The sequence below is a fragment of the Vicugna pacos genome, chromosome 16, assembly GCF_048564905.1.
Source record: "Vicugna pacos chromosome 16, VicPac4, whole genome shotgun sequence".
Classification (NCBI taxonomy): Eukaryota; Metazoa; Chordata; class Mammalia; order Artiodactyla; family Camelidae; genus Vicugna; species Vicugna pacos.
The window spans coordinates 36,827,914-36,850,159 of record NC_133002.1 but is presented as its reverse complement, the minus strand read 5'-3'; the positions used below and the strand labels follow the sequence as shown (position 1 = coordinate 36,850,159).

The following is a 22,246-nucleotide window of genomic DNA, read 5'->3' as shown; positions in this document are numbered from 1 at the left end:
CAATTATCCATCTGGATTTGACTGAAAAATCAGCTACAAGGACGTGGCCCGTCCTCTCAGAGAGAAGGCAACAATGAGCCAGCAGAGCAGGGTGGGGAGGCCGCGCGGCGCCTCCGGGCGGGCAGCGGGTCTGGGGGAGCGGGCGTGGGCAGCTGTATTTAGGGCAGCAGTGATGTCAGGGGAGAGGAGGGCTTCAGTGGGGAGTGTGATACAATGGTCCCTTTGTCCCCCTCCCCTCCTGTCCGGCGTACACACTGGAACCACAATCTGGCCCCACATCATGTGACACTGGGAGGGCCGCACAGTGGGGCTCTGCCACCACTCCTGCCCTGACGTGCGTCGTCCCCTCGTGTGCCCTCACACGTGTGTGTGCACACACTGCCTGCACATGCGCGTGCCCACCAGTAGATTTGCACACATGTAGTGTGCGGCGTAGTCACTGCTTTAGCTAGAGCTGTGCTGCCCAGCACCTTCGCCAACAGCTACGTGTAGCTAATAAGATAAATTACAATAAAATTTAAAATTTAGGGAAATGGGTATAGCTCCCCTAGGTAGAGGGCATGCTTAGCATGCACAAGGTCCTGGGTTCAATCCCTAGTACCTCCGTTTAAAAAAAAGAAATTAAAAAAAGTTTTAAATTGAGTCCTTCAGTGGCACTATTCACATGTCAGGCGCTCAATAGCCACCTGTGGCTAGTGGCGACCATACCGGATGGCACAGATAGAGAACGCTTTTATCACTGCAGCAAGCACAGGCCCAGAACCTTCCACCACTGTCTGCTCCCACGTGGGGGCTAGTCTACACTTGCTCGTCCTCTCACACTTGCCCACACCTTTTCACATCAATGCTCACACCTCCACACTCTCACCTAGAGGGGCCACCTCTCTACCTCACGTCCTGTTTAGTCCCCCCTGTATCTTCGCCCGAACCCTGCGCCCAGCCCTGCATCACAGCACCTGGCCTCTGACCTCAGCCGGCTCCGCTCAGCCTGGAGAGAATAACACAGGGTGAAAACACGTCAGCCTAACAGTGGCAACGAGGTCTAGTCTTAATGCCAAGGTGAATTTCGCAGATGTGGATGGCTTTGGAAACTCCAAGGCGAACTCAGCCCGGGGTTAGGCAGGAGAATGAAGGCACAATGAGACATGTGAAACATAAAGGAAGGCCTGGAAGTTGAGTAGGGTGGTGCATCACGGGGAATTTTGTTCACCCTTTTTGGCTGGTATGACAGGTGTGGGCAGGGGAGGAGACAGTGACTGTGAACAGGTGGGTAGTGGCCAGGTAAAGCCTTGAATGTTAGGCTGGGGGTGTATCTGGATCCCCCACGGGGGCAGATAAGGATGGGGCCAAGACAGCCAAGGGCCCCAGGGAGCAGGAGGTCCAGGTGGATGGGAGGTACCTAGGCTGGTGTCAGGCAGGCATCACCCATCAATCAATAGACTGATCAGAGGCTCACCAGGCAACTTCAGGTAATGTGCATATGAATAAACTTTTGTTTACCTGCCACAATTTCTAACTCTCTCTAGGCTAATTCTGTGCTGTCCTGAATGTGGTAGAAGAGTGAATGATGAATTATTCAAGGCTGTAATTAACAACCATGACAACTTAATAACAGCCACAGTACTAGTATCAAAGGTGGTGAACTCTGCGGACTCGTCCATCTCTCTGTGGACCCAAGGGTCTTTCCTGCCTTTGAGGCTTAGGCCCTGAGACCTTGGGAGAGAGGCAGGACAGCTTTTCCCTGTTTCTAGGTCTCTGGGTGCCTGGTCTGCTCTAGAGTTCTGACTCTCTGGATCCTCTGTGTCCCCCCGGACTTCACACTGCTGTCCTCCTTCCCTGTGATTGGGGACCTGACCAGTCACCTTCCCTCTGGGCACTTCAAACTCTCAGGCCAGCAGGGAGGGACAGGCAGAGGGAGAAGGAAAGGGAGTGGAGAGAGAAGGAGGAAGAGGAAGCCAGAGGTTTTTAAAAGGAGAAGAAAGGGGCAGGAGGCAAGGGCTGGGCAAAATGACATCCCCAGGCCATTCCAAACCCTGGGATCTTATGTTTTGGGGACCTAGAAGGCCAAGGGGGACCTGAGGGGTCAGGGCCTATTGCTTTCGTGGTGGCACCAGGTACACGCCTGGACAGCAGCTCTCCAAGGTCCTGGGGAGGCTCTGCTGAGGGTCAGTGGTTTCCTCTCTCCTTCCCTGGGGAGCCCAGGAGAAGGAGAGGAGGCATTTCCCCCTCCAGGTCTCCTCCGGCTCTCAGGGCAGGCTCGGTACAGCCTCCTTGTGCTGCACCGCTGGCTGCTCCCTTGGAGGAACTCAGAGAGGGCGGGCGAGAAGGGAGATGAGGACAGATGACCCTCCGAGTTTCCCCAGGGAGAGGCCTTTCTGGCTGGGAGCGAGGCCCTAGGTACTCCTCGCTGTCCCTCCTCCTTCGCCCAGCCACGGGCCTCCCAGTGCTCCTGGGGCAGTGCCATCCACAGCCCTCCAACCTTGCGGGGTGCTTACAGCAGAGGAGGGGGCAGTAAGCGTTGATCGCATTGACAGGCTTGGGCATGAGGCTTGGGCAGCTCAGAATCTGAAGGGAGGCGTGTGTGTGTGTGCATATGTGTGCAAGTGTGCATGTGTGTGCACGTGCATGTGCGTGTGTGTGCTGCACAAGTGGGTTGCCTGTATAGCACTGTGAGGGAAAAGAGGGGGTGGGAGAAGATTGCAGGAGAGAGTAGAGAGACAGGGTTAAGGCGTGAGAAAGGCAAGAGGAAGGGGGAGGGACCATCGAGGATGCTAGATGAGGAGGAGGAGGGAAGGGGCATAAACCCAAGGAGAGACCACCAACCACCCCAGAGCTCCCTTCCCAGGTCTCCCCTCCCCTGACTCCAAGGTAGGAAATTAGGAGGCCACTGCAGGTCTGTTTGGGTCATTTCCACATGCTTTATTCCAGCAATCAAAATAATTAAAAACATCTCAAATTATTATACACATACAAAATAGGTACAGAGTCTCTTGCTTCCTCCCACCCTTAGGGGGAAAAACTGCTTTGTGCTTTGGGAAATTGTGCTCTGAAACCCAGTGAGAGAGGACGCAGGACAGACAGAGAGAGAGGCCATGAGGATGGGATGCAGCTGAGGAGGAGAGGGTTTCAGAGGAGAGAAAGGTGGGGAGAAAGAGGCCGGAGGTGGTGAGAGGCGGCCAAGGGGATGAAGAGAGGGTGGAGAGTGAGTGGCTCTGTCTATAGCCAGCACTCTCTCCCCTCACGATAAATAGCACCTTTAGAAAATTCACAGGAGTCCCCATCCACAAGGAAAAAAAAAAAAACAAAGAATAAAAAAAGACTTTGAACAGAAAGGAACATTTGCTGGCCTGAGGGGGGTGCATCTCGACTTCTATAGCACCAGTGATTCCCTCCCCACCCCACCCCATCACAGAGATGTAGCACCTTTGATATAAAACGGGGAGCCCCTTCCACCCTGCCCCATCCCCGCCCCCACGCAGTTGCCCCGGTGACACACAAAGACAAGAACGAGGTAGTCTTTTAGCAACACAATTACACAAGGAACAGAGCAGTCTCTCCCACCAGCCAGGCTGCACGGGGGATGGACACGTTTCCCAAATCCGATGTTTCTGCTCTGTCTTGGCCCCTCTGACTTTCCTCCAAACCCGGTGGTGAAGGGCCAGTGGTCCCCTTGGCACGCTCCCCTCAAAAACGAAGAGGAGTATGTTGCAGGGGCCACAGGGATGCCAGATGGTAAGGCTTCTTTGGCAGTCTGTGAACTCCAGGTCCGCCCAGGGTTTGGGGGTGCTGGGTGAAGGGAGTGGGCTAGGAGTGTGGGGGCCATTTGGGTGTTTTAGCATTGCCTTTGGTTGCTGGGCAGACAATGCAATGTTTCCTGTGTCTTTTGGGGAGACTCAGATTTGGGGAGCAGTGGAGGGGAGGCCCCAAGTAGGCATGGAGAAAGGAGCAGAAAGGGCAGCGTTGGGGTGTCATAAGCCCAACGGGCAGAAAAGGACTTACCCCCACATGGGTCTTCAAGCAAGTGGACCAAGCTTCCTTTTTTAAAAAGTTATTTATTTATTCTTTTTTTTTTTTTTTGGTAAGGTTGAATGCACTTTTGGTTTTTGGTCATGTTCAGTTGGTCAAAGATAAAAACTAAGTTTGAGAGATGAATGCAAAGGAAAAAAATATTTTCCAAAGTCCATGTGAAATTGTCTCCCATTTTTTGGCTTTTTGTGGGGTTCAGTTTGGGATGTTTGTCTGTTTCCAGGGTCAGGGGCAAGTGGGCTGGGTGGGAGGGAGCCAGGTTGGAGTGGAGGGAGTTTACAGGAAGCAGACAGGGCCAATGTCGATGCCGAATTCTTGGTCTGGGGCGCCAACGTCCAAGGGGGCCACATCGATGATGGGCAAGCGGGAGGTCTTGGTGGTTTTGTATTCGATCACTGTCTTGCCCCAGGCTCCGGTGTGACTCTGGGGTGAAGGGGAGACAACGGGAGAGGGGTGTCATCCAGTGGGACTGAGTGGGTGGAGGGACAGTGGCCGGCCTGGAAAGCCGAAGCCCAGAGTGGGGGCCCGCTGGACTCACCGTGCAGCCGTCGTAGGTGACGCTGTAGGTGAAGCGGCTGTTGCCCTCGGCCCGGATCTCGATCTCGTTGGAGCCCTGGAGGAGCAGGGCTTTCTTGAGGTTGCCGGTCTGTTGGTCCATGTAGGCCACGCTGTTCTTGCAGTGGTAGGTGATGTTCTGGGAGGCCTCGGTGGACATCAGACGCAGGAAAGTCAGCTGGATGGCCACGTCGGCAGGGTCGGAGCCCTGGCCGCCATACTCGAACTGTGGGGGCAAGAGAGGGAGGTGTGAGCAGCTGTGCTGGAGCTTCTAGTCCGGGCCGCCCTCCCTGGAGTCCCCTGAGAGAATCCCCATGAATCCCTGCCCACAGGCACCCGATGTCTGAGTCAGTATGACAGACCTAGGTCTCCTGCCTCCCAACCCAGCTCTGTGCATCCAACTGAGCAGTGGTCTGGTCCACCCAGGACCTACCCTCGGGCCCTTCTGAGCCCTGGGCCAGCCCATCTTATAAGAGTGGCTACAGGGTCCAGTCCCGCACCTGGAATCCGTCGGTCATGCTTTCGCCGTACCAGACGTGCCTCTTGTCCTTGGGGTTCTTGCTGATGTACCAGTTCTTCTGGGCCACGCTGGGCTGAGTGGGGTACACGCAGGTCTCACCTGTCTCCATGTTGCAGAAGACCTTAATGGCATCCAGGTTGCAGCCTTGGTTGGGGTCAATCCAGTACTCTCCTGTGGTGGGGCAGGGCGAGATAAGAGTCAGGGGACACTGGGGATGGGGGCCCCTCAGGGCTCAGCCCCATCACGGCAGGAGCAGGAGGCGCAGCCCGAGGGCGCTCACCGCTCTTCCAGTCGGAGTGGCACATCTTGAGGTCACGGCAGGTGCGGGCGGGGTTCTTGCGGCTGCCTTCAGGGCTGCGGATGTTCTCAATCTGCTGGCTCAGGCTCTTGAGGGTGGTGTCCACCTCGAGGTCACGGTCACGGACCACGTTGGCATCATCGGCCCGGTAGTAGCGGCCATCTCCCCCGGCCTTCTCTTGAGGTGGCTGGGGCAGGAAGCTGAAGTCGAAACCACCGCTGGGAGGACCAGGGGGACCAGGGGGTCCAGGAGGGCCGGGGGGACCCTGTGCAGAGAAGGAGGAGAGCGGAGTTACCGGGGTTCAGCACTCTCGGGGCTGGAGGGCCATGGGCAGACAAGGTGGGGGGCTACGTACAACAGGGCCAGCATCACCAGTGCGACCACGAGGACCAGGGGGACCGATGGGACCTGGGAGGCCGTTGAGTCCATCTTTGCCAGGAGCACCAGCAGAGCCAGGGGGACCCTGCAAGGAGGAAACTGGTTGGAGGAAGCCTACCAGAAAGCACGGCCCCCCCTGCTCTGGCAGAGAAGCCCACCATCCACTCTGCCTCCTCAGCCCCATTATGGCTCATTCTTCCGGCCGGGCCAGGAAGCTTTGTGGGATGAAGGACAGGAAGGGGGAGACTGAGGCCTGTGTGAGGTTGTCCAGAACCTCTCTTCCCTTCTTTCATCCCCTGCCCCAGACCCTTTTCCAGAGAGGCCAGAGACGCCTGTGTCCCAGGCAAAGGGCCCCGAAGTGAGCCTGGGCTTGGGACCCAGAAAGAGCAGATAAATAGGAGACATGACTCACGCGGGGACCAGCAGGACCAGAAGCTCCGGAGGGACCTTGCTCACCAGGAGAGCCCTGAAGGAGAGATGCAAAGGCAGTTAAGGCTGAGTGTGGGTCAAATTCAGCCAGCAACCTCCCCCCCGCTGGCCTCCTCATCATTCTGGACGTCTAGCCCCAGGGTCTCCAAAGGCTGAGACCCTGCCCCCCACAGTCCCTTTTTGTGCACCCCTCACCCTCTCAGAAACTACTTGGAAATGCCCATGACTCTTCAGACCCCAGTCCCCACTAGGGAAGAGAATGCCTGTCCAGAGAGGGAAACTGAGGCAAAGTGCCTGCCACCGACCCATCACACAGCAGGGCTTGGGGAGATGATGAAAGGAGATGCAGTGGCAGCTGGGGGCTGGGGAGGGGCTGGGTGTACTCACGGGAGGACCAGGGGGACCCTGGAGACCAGAGAAGCCACGGTGACCCTTAATGCCTCTGTCGCCCTGTTCGCCTGTCTCACCCTTGTCACCACGGGGGCCTTGGGGTCCCTAGAAGAGAGATGGGGACAGGCTGTCAGGTGGAAGTTCCATTAGCACTGAGTAGGGTGCAGTTCACATGTGGACAAGGGTTCTGAGGACTTGAGGGCCAGAGCAGTGCACTTACAGCAGGACCACGGGCACCAACGGGGCCAATGGGACCAGCAGGACCAGCAGGACCCTAGGGAGAGCAGAGAGAACATTAGATCCTGGTCAGGGAGAGCCCAGCTGAGGGCTGGCACAGCCTGAGCTGCAGGATGAGACCTGCCCTCAGCCAAATTCCTCTTTCCTCACACCTTTTCCTACCATAGCCATCTCTCCCAAGCCCCAGATGAATCTTCATGTAGATTCAGGCTTCAAGTAAGCTGGGGCAAACACCTGAGGACAAACCTCCCGCCCTGGGGGAGACAGGTACTGCCCAGGGGGAGGGGCCTTAAGGTGGAGCTGTGGCTCAATTTTTTCAGAGAGGCCAAGGGCCCAGACATCCTGGTAGACTCCCTCTCCTCCCCTGCCTAGGTGAAGTCAGGTGTCCATCTGCAGGCCCACCGACAGGCCTGGAGGGTCCCTGGCCTGACCAGAGGCAGCAGGCCAGAGCCCAGCGACTTACAGTCTCACCACGATCGCCGCTCTTGCCAGCAGGGCCGACAGGGCCGGGGGCACCAGGAGCACCAGGAGCACCAGGGGGTCCAGCAGGGCCAGTCTCACCACGGTCACCCTGAGCAGGGAGAAGAGAGAAATCCAGGTCAGCCCTAGCTGAAGGGGTCAGGTGGAGTGGCAGGTGGGGCTGTGGCCCTGGGGTGCAGCCATCTTACCTTGGGGCCAGGAGAACCATCTCGTCCAGGGGATCCTTCAGCACCAGGGGCTCCCTACGGAGAGGGAGGAGAGGTGAGCATCAGGGGGAGGGAGGCTCAAGCAAAGGCCAAAATGGCTACACTGAGGGCACTGGAATGGGGCTGGCAAACTCACTTCACGTCCAGACTCGCCAGGGGGTCCAGCCAATCCAGGAGGGCCCATGGGGCCAGGGGGGCCACGTTCGCCATTTGGTCCAGAAGGACCTTGTTTGCCGGGTTCACCCTGAGGGAGAAGAAAGGGTCAGGCCAGAGAAGGGGTGGGAGAGGGCTCTAGGGCCTCCCAGCTCGTCCACCACATCTGTCCTCGCTGATGCCACACCCTCATCCTGTGCCCTCCAAGTCCTGCAACAGTTCATCCAGGGGTCCGCAAGGTGAAGGGGCACTCACAGAGGGGCCGGGAAGACCAGGGAAGCCTCTTTCTCCTCGCTGACCGGGCAGGCCGACCACACCACGTTGTCCAGCAATGCCCTGAGGGCCAGGAGTGCCAGGAGCGCCCTGTGGAGGGGCAGACGAGGTTAAGATGAATTCTGGCGGCCAGGGACAATGCCCCATCTCTGGATTCCTCGGCCCCAACACTTACAGCAGGTCCATCAGCACCAGGGGCTCCTTTCTCGCCAGCGGGGCCAGGGGGACCAGGAGGACCGACCTCACCGGGACGCCCAGCGGGGCCAGTCTCACCACGAGGACCTTTGCTGCCTTCTTTGCCAACAGGGCCGGGAGGGCCAGGGGGTCCAGCATTTCCCTGGGCGGGGAGAAGAGGGGCTGTCAAGGTCCAGTGGATTCTGGAGCATCACTGAGACCTGTCAGGCCCACCACACTCCTGACAGCCTGTGGCCCACACCCTCCCAGACCAGCGGAGTCTCCACCACAGACACTTACAGAGGGGCCGGGGGGACCGACTCGGCCAGCAGCACCAGGGAAACCAGTAGCACCCTGGCAGAAGAGGACAAACAAGTCATCAGAGGAGAACAGCCCCCTTACCTGGCTTAGCCGCCCCTACCTCCAGTCACAGGCCGGGGAGAGCCTCCGTGGAGAGTCAGAGCAAGGTACTCACAGGGGGACCAGCGCTGCCACGAGCGCCTTTGGGTCCGGGAGCACCAACACTACCCTGTAAGAGAGCATAGAGGTGTCAGGGCCGGGCAAGTCCTGGGTCCAGCCTGCCAGCAGCTTGGGGCCCAGAGGATGAGATACTCACAATGGGGCCAGGGGGTCCAGTGGGTCCAGCAGGGCCAGGGGGACCAGCGTCGCCTTTAGCACCAGCATCACCAGGTTCGCCTTTAGCACCAGGTTGGCCGTCAGCACCCTGGGGGAGGAGGGAGTGTGGTGAGCAGAGGAGAGGGCTGTGCCAGCCCAGGGAATCGGGCGGTTCCACAGGGCTGAGGAAGGACAGGAACTCCAGGCAGGAAGATGGTTGAAAGGGAGACAATTTCGCCTCCACCCTCCTTCTCTGAATCTCCCAATGCCTCTGTCCTCATCCAGTCACCCAAGGGCCCGGGTCCGCCTGGAGATGGAAGATGAAGGGGATCTTGGTACTCACAGGGGGGCCAGCGAAGCCAGCAGGGCCGGGGGGACCAGGCTCACCACGGTCTCCCTAGAAGAAAAGGAGGCAAATGGAGAGATGCCCTGATCTGGGAGAAGGCGGGATGGGGTAGACTGGAGGGCAGCAGAGAAGAGCCTGAGGAGCACTCCCCAAGGACCATAACAGGTGGGGGCCAAGGTGGAGGAGGGACAGAAAGAGGGCCAGGGGGCAGTATGAGGGAGAGAAGGGCTGAGTACGGAGCCTTAACCGGGTCTTCTGTACTTACGGGGGCACCACGAGCTCCAGTGGGACCAGCAGGGCCGCTAGGACCAGTTTCACCCTGGAGAGGGAGAGACAAGAGGCTCAAGGTCAGGGGTCCACACCAAATGGTCCCAGTAGATGACTCCAGGAGAGTCCCCCTCCCTCCTGGTTCCGCCACTTCGAGTCACCAGCTTGGAAAGGCAGGAGCTGCCTCGCCCTCAGAGTCATGCCCAGGCTTGCTGGGGAAGCTGTGTGTTAGGGAAGAAGGTGGGGAGGCAGCCACCTCACCTTGTCACCAGGGGCACCAGCAGGGCCAGGAGGACCAATGGGGCCAGTCAGACCACGGACGCCATCTTTGCCAGGAGAACCATCAGCACCTTTGGGACCAGCATCTCCCTAAAGACAGGGGAAAGCTTGAGACTTCCAGCGTTGGGCAAGGAGGCGACCTATAGCATCCTGCTTGTGTGACCCCTCTCCAGCTCTGCCCTGCCCCTACCTGTGCCAAGGACTCAAGATCTTTCAGTGGAAAGGTGTCTGTGTGGGGATTCTGGGGGAACCTAGGTTAAGTAGCCCCATGCCTTGAGTGGAAGGATGAATGAGGGAGCCGTTATGCAGGAGGCACTCCACCTCTTGTTGCCATGGTAACACATGGGAAGGGAAGGGCCTGGACTGCAGGTAGAGGATTCATCAGCCAAGAGGCCAGAGAAGAAGAAGGGAGGTTAAGGAGAAGAGGGAAAGGCCCCAGGGAGGGGAAGGAGAGATGCAGAGGAATCCACAGCAGAGAGATGGGAACCAACAGGGCTCAGGGGAGGGGGAGTTCAACTTACTCTGTCACCCTTAGGGCCTGGGAGACCAGCTGCACCTCGTTCACCAGGCATTCCCTGAAGGCCAGGGGCGCCCTGGCTACCGGGGGCTCCAGGAGCACCAGCATCACCCTATGTGACAACCAAGAAGACTGGAGTGAGGCCTGGGGTCTCGGAAGTGGGTCACAGCTTTGAGCCCCCTCTCAGTTTCTCCCAGCCTTGGTTCTGAGGCCAAGGACAAGCAGTAGCTAAGAGGAAAGCTCACAGCCCAGAACCTTAGGCTGCACATGGACCCCCACCCCAGTCTTGTCCCCAGTCCCTTCCCAACATCTAGTTGGCTGTGGTCACTGCCAGGCATCCACCCCCCACAGGAAGGGTGAGGCCTGGTCCTCATGCTGCCCTCACCTTAGCACCATCATTGCCAGGGGCACCGTTGGCCCCACGGGGACCTGCAGGACCAGGGGGACCTTGCACACCACGCTCGCCAGGGAAACCTCTCTCGCCCTGGAAAGGAAGGACAGGGCACATGATGGCTGCTCCAGAGGCAGGGCCAAGCGCCGGACATCTTTGTGGAAGCAGCAAGAGGCTCTACTTACTCTTGCTCCAGAGGGGCCGGGGGCACCCAGGTCTCCAGGAACACCCTGAGGAGGAGGGAAGGACAGACAGTGAGTGAAATCCATCTTGGCCCTCCCAACTACAAAGGACTCCTGTCCTCCTCCAGGGGGCTGGCCCCCGGAGTCTGTGATTTGAGATCGACCCCCTTCTCAGCACTGAACTGGGATAATCCTTTTACTTCTTCTCAGGATGTGCCAAAGCCCACCCCTCTCCCCAGACTTGGGGTTGAGGGAAAGTCAGAGTATTTAGCAGCTCTAAAAAGAAGTCACCCAGATCATCAGCCATGCAGCTCCTTCCAGGGCCTATTGGGCAGAGATGCAGCTCCCTGTTTCCCTCTGTGTAACGCCCTTCATGATGGGAAGTCCTTCCTCGTTTCTAACCTTGATCCCTCTAACTGATGGCTGTCCGATTAGCAAGGAGGGCTGGACTCTCCCTCTGTATTCCCTGCACTCCTCATCTCTCCAGCTGGCTGCTACCTCTTACCTGTTCACCAGGTTTGCCTGCTTCACCAGGAGGACCAGCAGGGCCAGGGAGACCCTATAGGTGGGAAAAGGGGGGAAGGAAGAGAAGGATTAGAATCTGGAAGAGTACAAAGGGGTGCTCCCCGCAGCCCTCTCCCTGCAGCCCTCTCCCAACACCCTGACAGTCATGAGGCCTCACCTGGAATCCGGGGGAGCCAGCGGGGCCTTGTTCACCTCTCTCACCAGCAGGGCCCTGCGTAGAGGGAATGTCATGGTCACGGGAAGGCCCAGGAAAAGGGGCACAGGGGGATGCCTCCCTTTTCCTGCTCCTCAATGCCCCCTCTCTAGGCCTCCCTGTCAGGGACACTCACAGCAGGTCCGGGAGGTCCCTGAGCTCCAGCTTCTCCATCTTTGCCAGCAGGACCCTGTGGGGAGACAGTGAGAAAAGGCGCAGGGTGGTGAGGCAGTCGGGCAGCTGAGGAAGAGTGCATAGGCCCGGGGTGGGGGGGCCTGGGCCTGGGGCTCCGACGCCCTGGTGGTGGGCTGCAGCCCGCTGCATCCCCCCTCCTGCAGGATGTCGGGAGGTGACGTGGGCAGAGGCAGAAAGGGGACAGGGACCAAAGAGATACTTACAACAGCGCCGGGGGGTCCAGGAACACCTCGCTCTCCAGCTTTGCCAGGCTCTCCCTGTGGGGAAAGAGAGTTAGGGCTGAAGGGGCTAAAATGGGAAACTGGGGCGTCCTGGGTCCCACCTGCTTACTTTGAGTGGAACTTTTTTAACACCTTTATTGGGGTATAATTCCTGTACAGTGAACTACACATACTTCAGATGGACAATTTGATGAATTTTGATAGATGTACACACCTATGAAACCACCAGGAGTGGAATTTTTTAAAGGAGCTTTTTATTACTTTTTAAAAATCTAACTGCGCTGGCGCCGGGGGAAGGCCTTTGCTGGCTTCAGCTGCTCCATCTTTTGGCCTTTCCCTGAGCCCTCTCCTCTTAGACCACCTGCCTTTAGGCTCCTCTCTCCACCCTCTCCCCCCTTTCTTCTCTCCATCACAAGCCTGTGGTGATCTGAGCTGCAAAGGGCTTTAATCTCCTCTGATATCTCCTTTTGAACCTCAAAGAACCCACCAAGATTTAGGGGTGACTGTCATGTAAAAGGCCCATCCTCTCCCCATGTATGTATGCATGTGGGGGCACCAACGAAACTTATTTCCAGGGATACAGCAACGGCAGTGGAGCCAGGAGAGGTTTCTCATTTATTTTATGGATATAATTTATGGACTGAGGCCCAGAGAGGGGCAGTGAGTGACAAACAGCAAGTCAGTGGCAGAGCTGGCCCCAACGCCAGGACTCTTCTTCCCACCCCCACCCTGAGTGTGTCTGTCCCCGGCTCTGAGATTCTGCGTTACGCCTTGCTGAATACTCACAGCAGCACCTTTAGGCCCAGGGAAACCCATCACACCAGCCTGACCACGGGCACCAGGAGGGCCTGGGGGTCCAGGGCGGCCATCTTGACCAGCGGGACCCTGAGGATGGGAGGTACGAAAGTAGAGGTGAGGGCGGAGGGTGGGAGGTCAGGAGAGTGGTAGGGGGCCACACAGGAGAGTGATACTTACAGGGGGGCCAGTTTTGCCATCAGGACCAGGGCTGCCAGGGCTTCCAGTCAGACCCTAAGGGGAAGGCAGAGAGGTGTGAATAGGTTGGGGGACAAGGGTGGTAGAACAGAGTTGGGGGCCAGGGTGGAGGACACTCTAGAAGGCGGATCTGTGGTCCTGCTCCAGAGTGCTTCATCCCAGAGCCCACAGAGAATGGGCAGGGTCCTGGGCCAAGCTGGGCAGAGGACTAGGGTCTCACCTTGGCACCAGGCAGACCAGCTTCACCGGGGCGACCAGCTTCACCAGGAGAACCTTTGGGGCCAGCAGGGCCAGGAGAACCACGTTCACCAGCGGGACCCTGGTTGGGGGAGTCACAGCAACAATTAGGGTCCAAGTCTGGGCCTCTTTACCAGAGGCCGGCATCTTCTTTCCTGGGCAGTGGAGTGGGTAGGCGGGGGAGCGCTTTGAGGGGCATTGGTGGTGGTGGGAAGGTCAAGGTGAGGCTGAGTGTGAAGAAGGAGGTCTGCAGCCCCAGGGCGGGGCACTGATGACTGGGTGGTGGGAGAGGGAGTGGGTGACTACACCTGGAAGAGGAAGGTAACGTCCAGGGTGGAAGAGAGGTTACCTTGGGACCGGCGACACCATCTGCACCAGGGAAACCACGGCTACCAGGTCCACCCTGTAGGAGGAGAGGAGGTCAGTGAGCTCAGACACGCGGGCACCAGGCTGCACTGGGTGTGGAGAAGGGGGCACTTACACGCTCGCCAGGGGGTCCAGGCAGGCCAGCGGGTCCAGGTTCACCTCGGGCTCCTCGCTTTCCTTCTTCGCCAGCAGGGCCAGGGGGGCCTTGAACACCAGTGGGACCCTGGGGAGGGTAGAGAGCTGGCTTGAGGCTGAGCCTCCAGCACCAGGGGCTCCCATTCCAGCTTGGACCTCCCCCCAGGGGCTCCCAGGACAGACAGATGGAGCTGCAGGGGACTTACAGGCTCTCCCTTGGCACCAGTGTCTCCTTTGTTGCCAGGAGCACCAGGTTCACCCTGTGTCGGGGGAAAGAAGATGAGTGGAAAGTGAGTTGGCCTGGATCTTCATGCTCCCCAGACGAGGGTCACTCCAGCCAGCAGTGCATGGGGTAGGGCAGGAGGGACAGAGTGGTACTTACGCTGTTACCCTTGGGACCAGGGGGGCCGCTGGGGCCCTGGGGTCCAGAGGGGCCTCGGGCACCAGGGAAGCCAGGAGCACCAGCAATACCAGGAGCGCCCTGCGGGAGGCAGAACAAATTGAGCCCAGGAGTGGAGGTCACAGGATGGAGCAGAGGAAGATGGGTACCAGGAGGAGCTCTGAAACCTGCAGGATACTTACGTTGGCACCTTTAGCACCAGGCTGTCCATCAGCACCAGGGTTTCCCTGTGGAACAGAGAGAGGTGGGTGAGAGACAGGCAAGGACTCTGAGTTGAGGAGGGTCACAGGGCTCTGAGGAGGTAACACTTACAGCAGGGCCGGCAGCACCAGCAGGGCCAGGGGGGCCAGGCTCACCACGCACACCCTGGGGACCTTCAGAGCCTCGGGCTCCTTGGGGACCAGCTTCACCCTGGATTAGAAGAAAGAGCATGTCAGGAGCCACCCTGGGAGCCCAGCCTTACCTCCGGATGACAGGGAATAAAGTGTCGAGACAGAAGATCGAGAGCCAGGACTCCAAGATCAGAGAAGGGGACCCCAGAACAAAGGTGTTGGGGACTGGGCTTTTCTCTTGCCACTCTGGGTCCCTCTGGTTTGGGGAGCAGGGAGACACACACCCCTTGGCCTGTGGGAGCTGCGCTCAGAGGAGGAGGGTAGGGGTTCTCACCTTAGCACCAACAGCACCAGGGAAGCCAGGAGGACCAGCGGGGCCAGTGGGACCCTGAGAATGAAAGGGAGATGTTAGCAAGAAGATGGTAGCTTCAAGTCACACCCTGGGACAGAAGAGGTCTTAGCGTTCAGACCTGCCCCCGGAATCAGCCCCAAGAGCTGGCACTGAGACCCCTCCCCACTCCCAGGCACTGAGGTCTAGGGGCTGTACTCACAGGGGGTCCAGCAGCACCAGTAGCACCATCATTTCCACGAGCACCCTGCAGGAGAGAGGGGAAGCCAGGGTTACCTTCACTGAGCACTGCCCAGTCCCTTTAGTTCCTGAGGAACCCTTTCCAGAACCGTGGGAGCCCCCAAGGGGCCAGGAGTACTTACAGCAGGGCCGGGGGCTCCAGGGCGACCTCTCTCACCAGGCAGACCGCGGGGGCCCTGACAACAAAACCAAGAGAAGCCAAGTGAGATGGGAGACACAACCCTCTCCTCCAAGTCCCCATCTTGCCCCTACACCCTGCTTCATCTCTTCCTTCTAGAACTGGACACACTCACCATCTGACCAGGAGCTCCATTTTCACCAGGGCTACCAGGCTCACCCTACAGAGCAGAGAACAGGGTTAGGAATTCATTCACGAGGGGACCAGGGGCCAGGTAGAGGACCGCAACATTCATACAGCCACTTACCTTAGGACCAGCGGGACCAGCATCTCCCTTGGCACCATCCAAACCACTGAAGCCCTAAGATAGGAAGAAGGGCCAAAGCGAGATCCTATGGAGATGGTGGATCGCCTTGACACCCTCCCAGACCTGAGGAGGAGTCTCAGCGGGCCATTGCAGCTAACCCGCTGTGTCTGAGCTAGACTAAACCCCAAGTGGCCCAAGATCTCACTCCATCCCTTTATTGGGATTTCTTTCCCAATGAAGGGAAATTCTTCTGGATGTCTACTCTCTCTACCTGTTGGAACTTATGTAGCTGCCACCCTATCAGGACACCAGGATCCTTTGGGGAAAGGGCTGGAATGGTGGGATGCTGGGACTTTGGGAACTTAGATGATGCAAAGGGGACTCACTCTGTGTCCCTTCATTCCAGGAAGGCCAGCTGTTCCAGGCAATCCCCGAGCACCCTGGAGAGAAAAGACAGACAAAGGCAGAGCCATTAGAAGGCAACACCGTGGACACAGCTCCCAAACAAAGTCCAAATGCAGCAAAACTAGGGGGCCAGCCCCACCATCCTGCTCACCTGAGGTCCAGGAGGCCCACGCTCACCAGGGCGACCAGGCTTTCCAGCTTCACCCTGAGAGAGAGAGAGAAAAGGTCACTGTGCCTGTGTCCCCTGAGTTGGAAAACCAGGGACGGTCCAAGCCCTCCTGGGATTGGATTATTGAGAGTCAGGCTTAGGGGCCCAGAATCTTATCTTGGTTTATATCTATTGTGAAACACTTGCTTGGTGAATTTTGAGTCCCTCCAAAGGAATTTCTCTTTATTTCTGCCACCAGCATCTTAATCTCACCATATGGAGTGCAAATCTGAGGTGTCCAGAGTGGTTAAGCATAAGAAAGTCATTCACCCCAAGGGACAGGGTTGGGGACTGCTTTAAGGTGGCTGGGATGAGGGGAGGGACAGCCACCCCTGTTAGGAAGATTGGGAAACATCCCAGGAGGATGAAGATCTTTGTTCAAGAGCAGTCCCATGCATCAGGGAGAATGTGCCCTCCTTTCTCTGGGTATCAGCTCTAAAGGTGATGGGGCACTGGAGTGGAGATTATAGGGACCTAGTCCATGGAGGTGGTGGGGGTCAGGTGACCTCTCCTCACCAGGGCTACTTACATCATCTCCGTTCTTTCCAGGGGGGCCAGGAGGACCACGGGGACCCATGGGACCCTAGAGGAGACAGGAAGAGAGGATGTTAGGATAACCAAGATAAGAAAATAAGAAGGAGAAGGCTGGGATCAGAAGGAGGAGTTAAGAAAGATCCCAGATGGGGGTCCTTCAATAGGAGAATCCATATGTTTGCAGAGGAAGGGTGTGTTTGCATAGAGAGTACAAGTCCTTGGCACTTACGGAGGATCCAGGCTCGCCAGGCTCACCAGGGGGGCCTTGGAAACCTTGGGGACCCTGGAGAACAAGGAGAGAAAGATAGGGTAAGAAGGGCAGGTCCCTGCCAAACTGTCCCCCCATCTCACCAAGAAATCTCTGAGCACTTTCCCTACCCTCATCCCAATCCTCCCTCCAAAAGACCGAAGCCCAAGGTAGTGTAGACATCCAGGATACTCACAGGTGCACCAGGGGGGCCAGGGAGACCACGGGGACCAGAAGGACCCTACAGAAAGAAAAGAAAGGGAGGCCATAGTGATGCCTGTGTAGGAAAGTTTATCTCCCATGGTCCCTGTTCGAACCACCCAGTTGCCTTGCATCCTCTCTGGATTTTGAGATCTCAAAGGTCATCTCGACCGCCTATATTATCTATGCCACCCCGGATGTCAGATGCCTTCATTGGCCCATCTTGTCTGAATCCCCATCTGCTCCTCTGTCATCTACACCTCCTGCTGGTAGCTCACCATGGGGCCGGGCACGGAAATTCCTGTTGATTTCTCATCATAGCCATAAGACATCTGGGGAGCAAAGTTCTAGAAGAGAGAGTGCATGAGAAAGCAAGGTCAGGATGGTGAGTTGAAAGGCAGAAAATATCACCAGTAACGGGGAAACGGATGTCACGTGCCTCCTGATGTGATGCGCTATGCAGAGGACATTATGTGTGGCATAGTCCTGCCCAAAACGCATCACTCGTATCTAATCATGACACATCCAACCAACCCAAACTGAGCGACAGTCTGCAAAACAACTGGCCTCTTCAAAAAATTTCAGTGGCATAAAAGACAAAGCCTAAGGAATGTTCCAGATGAAAGGAACATTCATGACAGTGAAATGCAATCTGTGATCCTGGATAGGGGGAGAAAATGCTACAAAGGATGTTATTGGGACATTGGTGAAGTTTGAATACGGACTGCATGTTAGATAATAGTATTGCATCAGCTAGATTTCCAAAATATAAGTATTGTGCAATGGTCATGTATGAGAATGAGAGAATGTTCTTGTTCTCAGGAAATAACATACGGAAGTATTTAGGAGCAAAGGGACGTAACATCAACAACTTCTCTCAAATGGTTCAGAAAAACATCCTGATAATTATATGTGTACATATAGACTGATAAAGGAAATGTGATAAACCGAAGGAGATGTGTGAGTTCTTTGCATTATTCTTGCAACTTTCCTTTTTTTTTTGTAAGTTTAAAATTATTTCAAAATATAAAGTATGCCATCTGCCCCTCAAAAACCCCAGCAAAGAAAAACATCCTGGGCGGGGGTTGGGGGGGCGGCGGGATGTGGTGAGGCCCAGCACACAAAGCCTTCCAGGAGCGCCAGGACTATTCACTTACTCCTCCGAGGCCGGGGGGTCCGGGAGGTCCGGGAGGTCCAGGAGGTCCGGGAAGTCCAGGCTGTCCGGGGATGCCATCTCGGCCAGGGGGGCCTGCGGGTCCCTGCAGCGGGAGAGGGCGGGCGGGGTGAGCGCAGGCCAGAAGCCACGCCCACCTCTAGCCCGCAACAGCCGAGAGAGGGCAACGCTTACCCTTGGGCCTCGGGGGCCAGTGTCTCCTTTGGGTCCCTATGGGGTTGGGGGAGAAGAAACAAAAGGAGCCGAATTAGTGAAGGAGAACTGTGAAGAGTCCCGGGCTGGGTGGCGAGGTTGAGGGCAGAGGATTACCTCGACTCCCGTGGTTTCTTGGTCCGTGGGTGACGCTAGGGAGGGAAGAGACGCGGCTTAGAGGCAGGGTTTGCTCCAGATGCTCCCGGAGGCAGTGGCCTTGCCCGCACGGGGCAACAAAGTGCTCCCCTCCAGCCTCACCCGCCCCGCCCCAGGCCCGGAGCTATACCCTCGCCATCGGGGCAGACGGGGCAGCACTCGCCCGGAGGGGCTTTGGCGCCGGGACAGTTCTTGATTTCGTCGCAGATCACGTCATCGCACAACACGTTGCCGTTGTCGCAGACACAGATCTGGCAGGGCACCGGTTTCCATACGTCTCGGTCATAGTACCTGAGGCCGTTCTGTACGCAGGTGACTGGTGGGACTGTGACAAGAGGGGGAAGGTGGGGGCGGTCAGCGGCTCGTGAGTCTTGCACCTCGGGGCTCCAGGTACCCCAACCCCATCATCCCTTCCCCTCTGTCTTAGAGGTATGTTTAGATTTGCCATTTCCCGCCCCCCGCTTTTTTTCTTTTTTGGTTTTTGTTGTCCCCTTCCCCAAATCCTTAGAAGCTCATCTGCTCCTCATCAGCGTCAGTGACAGGGCCGAGGCGCCTGGCCAGGGCGGCTATAACTCTTTCCAGTTCTTAGGAATTTAAACAAAGCTTTAGTCCGGGGTTGCTTCCAATCCCAACCTCAGTCCATAGGCGCTGAAGCCAAGTGAAATAAAAAGCCATTGGGTGGGGGAGTAGGGGTGGGGAAGTGGGAAGAGAGAAACAACAGTAAGCGCTCCATCCAAAGGTCAGGCTTGTGGGGTGTGGTTTGGGTGGAGACAGGAGGAGGTGATGGGAGGAGAGATGGGAGGTCCAGCCCAGATTCCGCCCCATTCCCGGGGCAGGTGGGATGGCGTGGGCGGGGCTAGAAGGATGGAAAGGGTCTGGTTGTGTGGGATCCCACCCAGAGACTTGAGATGTACCCTAAAAGTAGGATACGCCCTAATCTCCGGCGCCCAGACATCTCAAAGGGCCGCTCTTGGGGACAATCTCCATTTCCAAAAGCCAGCCAGTGCCTCTGGTCACTCCTTAGCCAAAGAACTAGAAGTCCGCAAATAGTAAATTCAATAAGTTAACCACGCCCACCACGGAGCGTCTACCCAGACGGCCACTAGATGGCGGGCAACACTAAGCAATTTCCCTCAAATGGCCACTTCTTTCAGAGACAGAGGCTACCCTATCCCCAGGTTTATTTTCCAGGTCTAGGGGTGGGGTACACACCCGGCAACCACCCGGGTCTTCTCGCTCTAGCTCCTGAGCGGGGAAGCGCTGGACAGGGAGGCGTAGTGCCTAGTGTTGATCAGCAGAGGGCGCAAGGACCCTGCCTGGCCAAGTCCGCGCCGAAGTTTCTCATGCTCCAACCCGCCCACTCTACGCGCCCCCTCCCCCCTCAGCCCAGCACCTCCGCTGCCCCCGGAACACTGTCTATCCTGCAGAGAGAGCAAACAATCTTTCCTTATGAATCATCCCATAGCCTTCGTGATTGCTTTTACATCTTGGGCTCCAAATTCCCCGCTCGGCGCCTCAATCCCATCTTCGATGTACTTTCCCCCAACCCAGGGCCCAGACCCCATTTTCCCCGCTGTACTTCACAGTGAGAGTTCAAGACTCCTCAAGTGCCAACTCACGCGGTGCTGCATCTTCCCCTCCCACTCTCGGGGGGAGGTGTTCATCCACACCCCTACCCAGAGTGCACTGCCTTCTATCCCAGGGCGCCAGGAAGAGCCCTCACCGTCTTCCTTCCATCCCTGAGTCTCCGGAGCATCCCAAGTCTCAGTTTAAGCGGCGGACCCCCAGGACCAAGCGCAGGACAAGATACCAAACCACCCTGGACTCCCAAAAGTTTGGGACTTACTGTCTTCTTCTTGGCCTTCTTGGCCTTCTTGGCCCTCCTCTTGGCCGTGCGTCAGGAGGGCGGTGGCCGCTAAGAGGAGCAGGAGCCGGAGGTCCACAAAGCTGAACATGTCTAGACCCTAGACATGTAGACTCTTTGCGGCTGGGGTGGGGGTTAGCGTCCGCTCATGCGTGGCCTCACACTCCGCGTGCCTCCTGCTCCGACCCCGAGGAGAAACTCCCGTCTGCTCCGACCACCGGCCCGGGCCCTTTTTATACGGTCTTGATGGAGAGCGGGGAGGAACCCTGCCCCTGGGAGAGGGGGAGCCGGCTGCCCGTCCCCCAGCCAATCAGAGCTGCCTGGCCCGGCCCCCAATTTGGGAGTCGGAATGGAGAGGGGGAGGAGGAGGGAAGGGAAGGGAGTCCACCGCACATCTCCCCCCTTCACAGCAGCTCAGCCTCCCCAGCCCCCCAGCCCAGCCTGGGCCAGAGATGCTGCCGCTAGGGTGCGGCTAGGTCCTCAATGTAGTGTGGGCTAACGAGTGGGTAGGGGCATCTCTTCAGCTTTCTTCCTGGGCCCCCCAATCTGGGGAAACTGGAACTGGGGAGCTGGGTGGGTGCCTTCCAAAGATGGAAGGATTGGGGGTGACTGAGAGAGGGTCCCCTGGTCATGCCTCACTCACCCTCCTGACATCCTTGGCAAGACCTAAGGGATGGATATGAAGAGACAGGCTAGGGACCACTCTAAAGCAGGAGAACCAGAGAACTAAAAAGATACGCCTGTTTAGGGGTGTCTTCTGGTGTGGCTGGGGTATGGAACTTAGAAATATTTAAGGAACAAATTAGAGGTTCATTTATAGAAATTAAGAATCAGATACTTGGTGATGGGTGCTGGCAAGAGGATTTTTATTTTGAAGATGTCGTTTTTTTTCCTGCCAGGTCTGAGGCCCCAAGATGGACTCAAATGCTCTCCCCTAGCATGATTGAGAGATGGGGTGGGGAACCCGAGGCACTGGGTGAGAAATTTGACTACGAGTTCTTTCCAGGAGGCAGCTTTGGTGTTGAGTGATGGGGCAGCAGGCTGGTGATGGGGAATTGCTAAGACTTCCACCGGAGGGGGAGTAAGTTTGCACAAGGAAGGCTGTGCTCTTGGCGGCTTAGAAAAGGGTCTTGTGTTAGGGTCTGTTGTGGTTGTGGCTGGGTCTGGTTACAGACCCTCCTATCCAACACAGTCAAACCGGAGAGAACTCCATCGGAGAACACTTGACCAGAGAGAGGGTGCTCCTTCTGGGAGCTGCGTAAAGCCCTGTCTCTGTCTGTACTCAGGGTTGGGGGCTTATTGGGGAATTTGGGTGTCTGGAGGAGATTTGCCTTGGGGGTTTGGTATGGAATTACAGGGAACAATGAGTGACCTTATTTTAGAGGATGTTTCCCTCTGCCTTAACCTCTTTCCTGAAAACCTAGGGCATTGCTATTTGTACCTGAAACCAGGAGAGAATCATCTATACCCTGAAAGGCAGTGAAGACCCTAAGAACAACAGGCTACCTTTGGAGAAGATGCCTCTAGAAGCCAGTGTCCTCTCTTCTCCAAGTCGTAGCTTCCCAACCATGCTCTACCCCCAACCCCAATCTATCCAGAGCCAGGCCCTGCCAAAATCTGTGGGCCCAAAGGAAGGCAGTGAGGGTCCCTTTGCAGCGCCCCATCAACTCCAGTCCCTCCTGCACAGCTCCCCCACCCCCATCACTTCAGAGCTGCAAACGTGGAAGCGGGGAGTCCCGCCTCCCCCAAACCATCCAAGATTCCATTGCCTCCCCCCCCGCCCCTCTCCACGCCCTCCCCCAGCTGGTTTTGTGCAACGAAGGCAAAGGAAAAAAAAAAAAAAAAGACCAAGAGAACAGAATGGGAGGGAGCCACGTCGGCTGGCCGGCTGGCCGTGGGCAGCCAGGATGAGTGGTGCGGGTGGGGCAGCAGAGGGAG

General features: G+C 57.2%; 1 protein-coding gene across 1 annotated transcript; it reads right to left on the bottom strand.

Moving 5' to 3' along the window:
• Window positions 1-2,898: 2,898 nt before the first annotated feature.
• On the bottom strand, window positions 2,899-20,531 carry COL1A1 (collagen type I alpha 1 chain). The gene is made up of 51 exons (XM_006218653.4): window positions 20,291-20,531; window positions 18,575-18,769; window positions 18,406-18,440; window positions 18,271-18,306; window positions 18,080-18,181; window positions 17,201-17,269; window positions 16,918-16,962; window positions 16,704-16,757; window positions 16,470-16,523; window positions 15,884-15,937; window positions 15,714-15,767; window positions 15,328-15,381; window positions 15,196-15,240; window positions 15,025-15,078; window positions 14,865-14,909; window positions 14,648-14,701; window positions 14,294-14,392; window positions 14,164-14,208; window positions 13,964-14,062; window positions 13,788-13,841; window positions 13,562-13,669; window positions 13,430-13,483; window positions 13,064-13,162; window positions 12,826-12,879; window positions 12,637-12,735; window positions 11,833-11,886; window positions 11,571-11,624; window positions 11,399-11,452; window positions 11,222-11,275; window positions 10,720-10,764; window positions 10,529-10,627; window positions 10,148-10,255; window positions 9,609-9,716; window positions 9,346-9,399; window positions 9,078-9,131; window positions 8,736-8,843; window positions 8,595-8,648; window positions 8,420-8,473; window positions 8,121-8,282; window positions 7,928-8,035; window positions 7,656-7,763; window positions 7,502-7,555; window positions 7,297-7,404; window positions 6,817-6,870; window positions 6,594-6,701; window positions 6,190-6,243; window positions 5,755-5,862; window positions 5,382-5,664; window positions 5,082-5,272; window positions 4,565-4,807; window positions 2,899-4,449 (listed from the first exon to the last, which is right to left on the bottom strand). The coding sequence occupies exons 1-51, from the start codon at window positions 20,397-20,399 to the stop codon at window positions 4,303-4,305; spliced, it is 4,398 nt and encodes a 1,465-aa protein (XP_006218715.1). The 5' UTR covers window positions 20,400-20,531; the 3' UTR covers window positions 2,899-4,302.
• Between the last annotated feature and the right edge of the window lie 1,715 nt (window positions 20,532-22,246).

Coding starts and splice junctions, on each gene's coding strand:
- COL1A1 (XM_006218653.4), bottom strand. CDS start 20,399: ATGTTCAGCTTTGTGGACCTCCGGCTCCTGCTCCTCTTAGCGGCCACC. Junction 14,393..14,647: donor CTGGTGCTGTTGGTGCTAAG/GTGAGAACCCCT, acceptor CTTCTAATCCAG/GGTGAAGCTGGTCCCCAAGG. Junction 8,036..8,120: donor CTGGTGCTGATGGACCTGCT/GTAAGTGTTGGG, acceptor GCCCCTCCACAG/GGCGCTCCTGGCACTCCTGG.